Source organism: Lactuca sativa, chromosome 9 (assembly GCF_002870075.4).
Source record: "Lactuca sativa cultivar Salinas chromosome 9, Lsat_Salinas_v11, whole genome shotgun sequence".
NCBI lineage: Eukaryota > Viridiplantae > Streptophyta > Magnoliopsida > Asterales > Asteraceae > Lactuca > Lactuca sativa.
The window spans coordinates 222,164,776-222,174,423 of NC_056631.2; the positions used below are offsets into that span (position 1 = coordinate 222,164,776).

Consider the following 9,648-nt stretch of genomic DNA (forward strand, 5'->3'; position numbering starts at 1 on the left):
CTCGACTATTATAATCAAAGGAGGAAACCTGACCCACCACACGCTCGCTCTTCCGATGTTCCTCCTTGATAGCCTCCTGTTGAGCCTCCCGGATTTGCTCCAACAGGGGAGTCACCACGGTCATCCTCATGCAAACGTCCCTGATCGGCGCCGCCTTGCGGCTAAGCGCATCGTCCACCACGTTGGCCTTCCCCGGGTGGTAAAGGATCTCGCAATCATAATCCTTCACCACATCCAACCACCGACGCTGCCTCATGTTCAGATTTGGCTGATCCATGAGGTACCTCAAACTCTTGTAGTCCGTGTAGATGGTACATCGAACCCCGTAGAGGTAATTTCGCCAAATATTGAGGGCAAAAACCACCGCCCCCAACTCCAAATCATGCGTCGGGTAGTTCGCCTCGTGAGGCTTGAGCTGCCTCGAAGCGTAGGCAATGACATGCCCCCTCTGCATCAGTACCGCGCCCAACCCAGAAATGGACGCATCACAATAAACCACAAAATCATCTACGCCCTCTGGCAGGGCTAAGATCCGAGCCTCGCACAATCTCTGTCTCAGCGTCTCAAATGCAGCCTGCTGCTCGGGTCCCCATCGAAAGACCACGGCTTTCTTCGTCAGCCGCGTCAGGGGCACGGCTATCTTGGAGAAATCCTGAATAAATCTCCGATAGTAGCCTGCCAATCCCAGGAAAGTCCGAATCTCAGACGGAGACTTCGGAACCTCCCATCTCATCACGGCCTCGACCTTGGCCGGATCGACCAGAATCCCGTTCTGGTTGACGAGGTGTCCAAGAAATTGCACCTCGCGCAACCAAAACTCACACTTGGAGAACTTGGCATACAAGCTCTCCCTCCTCAGGGTCTCCAACACCTCTCTCAGATGCTCCTCATGTTCCTCCCGAGTCTTGGAATAAACCAAGATGTCATCGATAAAGACTATCATAGACCGATCCAGCATCGGTCTGCATACGCGGTTCATGAGGTCCATGAACGCGGCAGGAGCATTGGTGAGCCCAAACGGCATCACCACAAACTCATAATGGCCATAGCGCGTCCGAAATGCGGTCTTCTGCATATCCTCCTCCCTGACCCTCATCTGATGATAACCCGAACGCAAATCAATCTTGGAGAACCAAGATGCTCCCTGAAGCTGGTCAAAGAGGTCATCAATCCTCGGGAGCGGGTAACGGTTCTTCACCGTTACCTTTTTCAGCTCCCGGTAATCTATACACATCCGATGCGACCCGTCCTTCTTCTTCACAAACAGAATCGGGGCTCCCCAGGGCGAACTGCTCGAGCGAATAAATCCCTTGTCTAGCAGCTCCTGCAGCTGCGTAGACAACTCCTGCATCTCGGGAGGAGCCAACCGATACGGCGCCTTGGCTATCAGAGCCGCACCAGGAACAAGGTCAATCCTGAACTCCACCTGTCGCTCCGGAGGTATCGCAAGAAGCTCCTCCGAGAAAACATCTGCAAAGTCTCGGACCACCGGAACCTCGCTCACTGTCGCCTTACCCACCTCTCGGGTATCCATCACATACACGACATATCCTGCGCATCCCTACTGAAGGTAGCGCCTCGCCCTCGCTGCTGAGCATATTGCGGGTCCATACTGCGGCCTCTCGCCATGAATTACTAACTCTCCCCCGCCTGGGGTCCTGACCCGCACTAGCTGCTGCACGCAATCTATCACCGCCCCATTAGGGCTCAGCCAATCCATGCCTATAATCACCTTGTTCCCACGCAACGGAATGGGAACCAAATCTACCAAGTAGCACTCCTCAAACAAACGCAACACGCAATCTCGAAATACCATCGATGCTCGCACCGATCGATCATCAGCAATCTCCACCTCCAAAGGGCAATCTAACTCGCCCGATGACTCATGAAACTTCTTGCTAAGCGCAAGGGAAACAAATGATCGGGACGCACCCGAATCGAATAACACCTGAACTGGAAAGCCGTTCACATGGAACAAACCTAATGCATACATATACATACGGAGCACATATCAATAACATAACATCATAAAAATAAGATAGAGGGAAAGAATCATACCCATCACCACATCGGGTGCGGCGCGTGCCTCCTCGGTAGTCAGCTGAAATGCTCGGCTCCTCACCACTGGAGCCTCTGCCTTGCCCTGCCGGCCATCCGTGATCCGCAGGGTCGCTGGAGCTGGCGCCTTCACCGGCACTGAAACTGTCAACTGGGGGCAATTGTCCTTCTTGTGGCCCCTCTGGTTGCAGTGGAAACACAGCAACTCTAATGTCTGAATAATTGCTGCCGGAGCAGTGCAATCCCTGCTGATGTGCCCAGACTTGCCGCACTTGTAGCAGCCTGATGATCCCATCCTGCACGCCCCCTCGTGCGGCCTGCCGCATTTCCTGCAGTGGCTCGGTCCTGACTGGCCTTTCGTCCTACCATCTGATCCCTTGGGCTTCTTCCCCGAAGCCCCTCCTGCCTGTCCCTCCTCTAATTTCCGTTTCCGGATGTGCTCCAAATCTATCTCCCTCTCCCTCGCCCTGGCAATCATAGAGTCCAAGGTAGGGTAAGCCGAAAAGCTAACATGCTCCCGGATGTCAGCTCGTAGCATATCGTGATAACGAGTCCTTCTCATATCCTCGTCACCAGCATACTGAGGTACCAACAAGGCCCTCTCCCGGAACTTGGCGGTGATCTCCGCCACAGTATCCTTCGTCTGTCTCATGTCTAGAAACTCCCTGGCCAGCTGTTGAAGCTCGACAGCCGGTGCAAACTCTACCCTGAACCTGGTCACAAAGTCCGACCAAGTCATAGCCTCGATAGCTAAGGCTCCCAACGAGTCACCCACTGACTCCCACCAATCTCGGGCTCGGTCCCGTAGACACCCTGTTTCATACTGTTGGATTAATGTCTAAGTCCATAACTATAATTGGTAAGACTTGACCCGACCCGGCATGGTCCATTTGGGTTGCATGGCATCATGCACTTGGATAGACTATAATGAAAGAAATAAGACACTTATGGTTATTAATATATTATAAGTTCTAGTATATTAATAATAAGAATAATAAGATTATTTAATTAGTATTGATCAAGAATTAATCTAGGATTAATTAAGTGATCAAAAAAAGACTAATTAAATATATGGGTTGATTGTGTAAATCATCCATACTTGTATAGTGGGCTAATGCTCCATGGATAATCAAGTTGGGCTAAAACCCATAGGATGGTCCATGGATGCTCCATGGTGTATTTGTACCCATGGATCATGGAAATGAAAGGCCATGTCAATTAGGGTTTACATGGTGTAACCCTAACTATATAAGCATCTTATTCTTGACCAAAATCGGCCACTAGTGTGTGAAGTAAAAGGGCTAGCCGATTTCATGAAGTGTAGAATTCTCTCAAGTTATTCTAAGTGTTTTGGTGAATTGTAATTCCATTTGAGGCTTCCACACTATTGGGGCTAGGCACTCAAGCTTCATGAAGACTTTCTACATCAAAGAGGTATGTATTCTATCTTGTAACACTCATTGTTTTTGTATGCTAGATTAGGATAATACCTTGGAAGTTCTTAGTTGCATGTATAATAGAGAAAACATAGATCCAAGGTATTTAGGGTTGCATGTACACTTAGGAGTCTTAGAAAGCTCAAAACCCAACAGTGGTATCAGAGCCTAGGCTTGTTTTCTTGTTATACTTGCAAAACTACTTAAAAAAATCGAATTTCTTGCTGTCTGATCATCAGACTCGGCGAGTCCATCAGGAGACTCGGCGAGTCCATGCCTAAAAAGTGATGAATTCGATCCAACTCGCCGAGTTGGTTCATGCACTCGACGAGTTGGACCCCCAGACAGCATAAACTCGACTTTTTTGGCTGGAATTGGACTAGGAACATTACCCAAAGATGTTTTGGACTTATAAACTTGTTTTTGATGTGGTAATGTTCATGCTAATCCAATTTTAAAGATAATTGTCAAATAGATTCATGTTTTGTATTAGTTTAAAGTGTTACTCTAATTACATGGAAAAGTTTGATTTGAATTATCTTGTGTATATGAGTTGCTTAGATTAATAGAAGTTATGTGAAATTGTTGTTTTCAATCCAAATTAATCTAAGAGTTGATTCTAAAATGTGTTTTGGTAACTTGTCCTCAAGTTATATGAAAAGTCACATTTAAGTTTCATAAAACTCATAAAAGTTGGCAATGGTTACAAAATATGAAGAGTCTTGTCCTTAAGTTATGGAGGTTCAAGAGTCACTTCATTAATAAATAAATAAATAAAGTGTAACCTTAATTAATTTCATAAGTTATAAAGTAAAGAAAAGTTAATTCTTTTATTAGTTTAAATTCTTCCATAACTTGTCCTCAAGTTATGGAACTTGAAGAGTTTTTGGATTAAAACTACTTTAAACACATAAGTTATGGAATTAATTAGTTTTGAATAGTTTCAAAACTTGCCCTCAAGTTTTGGAATTTGTAAAGTTTTCACTTATGAATACTTTAATTCCAAGTTAGCCCTTAGAATTTTAAAAGTTAAAATTCAACCCTTATACTTTATAATATTATAAGTTAATAATATATGTATATGTATAAGAGTAAAGTCAGTCTTACCGCTAGTACGCCTCATTCACGAAGCCGGTCTATAAGGTGGGTATAAGGTTGTTGCCTATAAAATGGCAACTTAATGGGTGTCCACTCTCACCCACCGCTTGCTTGACTGGTGGAGGGTCGTTAGCCGAACGGGTTTGACAGGACTATAATTCTCCATTCATTAAAAGTATTAATGATAAATACTAAGTAACTAAACTCTTAATAATACCCAATCTTAGTTACTTAGGAAAATGTGAATAAGGTGCTAATCCATGAAATTACACTTTGCACTTTGTTTAAGTCGGTTAGTGGAGCGTGTGTGGTTAACCGGCACACTAACTCGTATTTAACAAGATAGGGAAAGGGTAACTTAATGTTTATCATAGTATCGATGGAGCGTGTGTGGTTAACCGGCACATCGATTGAGGGGTAAACACTTAAGGGTACCAAGTAATTTGCATGGTTACTTCACACCTTGTTTTGTGATCCTCAGCATCCCAGTCACAAAACCTAAAGGGCACACTCGATATTGAAACATGCCATTGAACAGTTGAATGAATCTCAAAGGTCTAGGAGTTTCAAAAACCAATTAAAACCTAATAATACATTTCGTTTATCTTGGTGGAAATTGGTGAATCGTCATTCACCTACCTTCAAATATTTTATAGCTTGGATTACGACATACCTCTTCTAAGTTATAAAATAGTTTGTTGGGTCCTAGCCTTAATATTTCATATTGGGTGTCATATTAAGGACTTTAAAATCAACTATCTTGAATATCTCCCAAAAGATGTCTGGTTTAGACATATATGATCTTCCCAAATCTCTTGAAACAAGCTTTCCTAAATGAAGATGATGTCCTATGGAAATCATACTTCATTCACCTCCTCCAATTATTCTCCCTAACCCACAAGTTCTTGAAAAAGTTTAAGGTCACTCAGGCCCTATTGGCAAGGCAAGGTCTAGGTGTGGTCACATCTTGGAGATGTAGTCACATATTGACAAGCTGGGAGAGTTGGGTGTCAAAGTCTTGAGAAAGTTGGTGGTTCAACTACTTTCTAAGTCACATAGTGAGTTCTTTTGGAACACCTATGAAACATACTATGACAAGACCCTTAATGATCTTATCTATTTGATACGATCAACTTCCTTAAAACTTGATGGACATTGACAATAGTGACACAGGAAATCCAGGAAAGCATTCTCTTCCCAATGGAAAGGGATCGGCACTACTAGAAAAAAGGCCTTTTACGACGCTCATTGCGCGTCGTAAAACACTCAGACAACGCACAAATGCGTGTCAAGGAAGGCCCTGTCATAAAGAGAGACGACGCGCTTTTGCGCGTCGTCTATAGACGACGCGCATTTATGACGCGCATTTACGACGCGCATTTACGACGCGCGGTTATGACACGCAATGCGTATCAAGGAAGGCCCTGTCATAAAGGAAGACGACACGTATTTGCGTGTCGTAACCTTACGACGCGCGTGTTTATGATACGCAATGCGTATCAAGGAAGCCCCTGTCAAGAAAGGCCATGTCATAAATAAAGATGACACTCATTTTTGCGTATCGTAATTTTAAATGTTAAAAAAATATTATTTATAGATTTACTAATTTTCAAATTAAATTTGCATTTAATATTAAATGCAAATTTAATTTGAAAATTAGTAAATCTATAAATAATATTTTTTAACAACATATTGAAATTATCATAAGAACAATAATTCATTTCAAAAAAATATCACATGTCAAACAAGTTACCTAAGCATTACATGTCAACACTAATAACACTTAAAAACATGTTTTTTCCTGCATTTGGAGCATCCACAATTCCTATATCAGCAACCAACTTTAGGTCCAATTCTAACCACCTGTAAAAGAAGAACATTGTAAAAGAACATTAGAAGATCAACATTTGCTTGATTTGACGATTCAACATTACTTGCCCTTGGACCAATTTTAGGTGTAGAGTGTGGTGTAGCAAGTTTTGAAGGGTACCTTTTTGATGAGAACGCCCTTGCATTGTCGTTCCCCCTAAAGATAAACATGAAGCACAAACTAAGTTTGCTCTTGTCAGAAGCTGCAATTTTTGCTGTCATGAGTTTGTATAAGTTTTGAAGGGTACCCTGAGACATACAATCTCCTCCATCAGACCATCTCTTGTCCATGCTAAAAAAGAGATAATTCCAGTGAAATTCCTTCAACTATGCCCATGTAACTTATAATTCCAATGCAATTACTTCAATTATGGGTGTTTTAGTCTCGGGTGTCAGGTTCACTATTGGGGCATGTGTATCTGTGTTGGTTAATACCCGGGCAGATAGATCGGGCAGTTGTGATTCATTAGTTCCAAAAGTGGCAATTGGGCTGTGGCAAACTGGATACCATCTGAACACTATCACCGCATTCTTATCCTAATAAATATCAATCATAAACTTATCAATAAGCCTAATCATTATCATTAAAGAGGGATAAAAGGAGGGAGGGGTAATTAAGTAAATAAACCTGGCACCAGTTGAAACTTATCAATAAGCCTAATCAGTGGCAGACCCTACAACACCATAACTGCCTTTTCCAACCACGTCTTGAACTTCATATCTTCCTGCCTCTCCATATTCGGTGAAGAACTCTCTTTCGAGCTGCATACAAGAAACAATTACTTGGTTTTTGTCAACAGTAACAGTCTTTAGTAAACAGTAACTTTAATTTTAAAATTAAATTTCACATTAGAAATAAAGAGATTTTACATCTTAAATGGGGTTGATTCAATATTCAAGATTCAAGGAATGGGGTTGATCTTACATTCTAAGGTGAAAAAGTTAATATTTTCAAAACATAATGGTTGTTTTCACATATAGGGTTGATTCAAAATTCAAGATTCTCTCTCTGCTCAGATTTATATTTACTTTTACTACTATAAAAACTTGTAAAATGTTTCTAAGAAGATAGTGTATGTGTGTATCAATCATTACTTTCCATGGATTCTTTCAGCAGAGAGACTATAAAATGTTTCCACCAATAGTAAATTGGGACAACATGGATTAGTCTACCAGGAGACCACAAATGGATTTCCCTGTTCAGGTATTGCACACTATATATATATATATATATATATATATATATATATATATATATATATATATATATATATATATATAGAATATAAGAAAACCATACCTCTTCAAGAAATCTAAATCGATGATAGCATGCAAAACGAACATTTCCAACAGAGATTATTTTGAGAATGTGATGCATGTCAATGAAAAAAGTTTTTGCACTGCTTGCAACAGGAAAGAGATCAACAGAATCTGAGAGTTGAAAACAAATGATTAGTATAAGTGTAAAATCATAATTTAATTTACAGACTTACCCTTTTCACTTGCATAAACATGTATAACTCCATCTTCCATCTTGAAATGAGAGTTTGCAATCAAGTCGCATACAAGAATATTTCCATTTTGATCATCAGATATCAGCTCAGTCTGCACACCCAAAAACAAACCAATAAACCAAATTATATATAGGTACATGGCCAAAAAAACAAATCTAATTTTCACAACGAACAGAATCATGGACACCTGATTTGGATACAAAAGCATAGTGTTAAAAGATTCAAAACTAGTAGAATTCAGCCAAACCTCTTCACCATCGAAGGCCAAACCAATAAACCAAATGAAACATATGGGATATGAAAAGCCATCGGCTATTGTCTTAAAAGCTATAAGGGAACAAGTGGAAGGATCTAATCCCAGCTCAGAAACTAGGTCAAAAATTGCTGATTTGTTAAGCTTAAGAACAAATCAAGAACTTCTAATCGAAGCTGTTGCACTTGAAAACTTGAAGGAGAATGCTGAACAAGCAGAAAAGATTGGGGATTTGGAGTATATTGAAGAAATGATTGCTCTTGTTACACACATGCATGAGTGCTTTGTGGAAATGAAACAATCAGAAAGCTCTAACCCTGTTCCAATTCCTCCAGACTTCTGTTGTCCACTGTCACTTGAATTGATGACAGACCCTGTGATTGTAGCTTCTGGGCAGACATATGAGCGGGGGTATATTCGTAATTGGATCGATCTTGGACTCAATGTTTGCCCTAAAACAATGCAAACTCTTGTTCATAATAATTTGATTCCTAATTACACTGTGAAAGCATTGATTGCTAATTGGTGTGAATCCCACAATGTTAAACTCCCAGATCCTGTAAAGCAGCCATTAAGGTTAACCTTGAATCAACCTACTTCACCTAGATCGAATGGAATCCATCAGGAAGAAGCTTCTTCTCCAGTGCATCGTCATGTTCATTCATCTTCAGAAGATTCTGGAAAGGGGAATGAGTTTAATACGGTTGAATCCGATGAGAAAAGTTTGGATTCCGGTGGACCTGGACCTGGACCATCTGGAGTGGATGAAGGATCACCACCGGAGGCACCTGCAATTGAGTCGTCTTCTTCAACTCCGGCAAGCGGTTACAACAATGATGCTTCAGGGGAGCTGGCGGCAGAGCCTCAGGCTGCCATTGCTGCTTCCCAGCATGCAGTTTCACCTCGATTTGGAAACAGAGCACGAAACCAAATATGGCGGAGATCATCTTTTGGGCCGAGAGTTGTTTCTTCTGCTACTGAAGCGAGACCTGATCTCACGGAACTCGAAACGCAGGTGAAGAAATTGGTCAGTGACTTGAGCAGCGCTTCCATTGATACAGTCAGGAACGCCACCGGTGAACTCAGATTACTTGCGAGACAAATGAAATTGAAAGGTAGAGGCGCTACACTCCTTTTTTTGTTCGTGTCACCACACATCAACATAGAGAAATCGAGAACCCTGCAGGTTTGATCTGTTCAGAAGACGGGATCAAAGATTTGGTGATATTGCGATTTTGTTGTGGGAGAAAATAGGATTTGTGATGATATTAGGGTTTTTTTTGGGTATTAGAGTAAGAGAGATAGAGAAAGAGAGAGAGTGAGTGAGAGAGAGAGAGAGAGAGAGAAGAAAGATGGAAATAAGATAGAGGATAACAATGGCGGCATTTCAAACTTTTGGGATTTTCGTTTCCCCCCAGCT

General features: G+C 41.7%; 1 protein-coding gene across 1 annotated transcript; it reads left to right on the forward strand.

The window, feature by feature from the left end:
- The first annotated feature begins 8,256 nt into the window (after positions 1 to 8,256).
- LOC128129288 (U-box domain-containing protein 4-like) lies at positions 8,257 to 9,420 on the forward strand. Its single transcript, XM_052767907.1, has one exon. The coding sequence runs from the start codon at positions 8,257 to 8,259 to the stop codon at positions 9,418 to 9,420; it is 1,164 nt and encodes a 387-aa protein (XP_052623867.1).
- The last annotated feature ends 228 nt before the right edge of the window (positions 9,421 to 9,648 follow it).

Excerpts from the sequence above, each read along its gene's own strand:
- LOC128129288 (XM_052767907.1), top strand. The coding sequence starts at position 8,257 with ATGAAACATATGGGATATGAAAAGCCATCGGCTATTGTCTTAAAAGCT.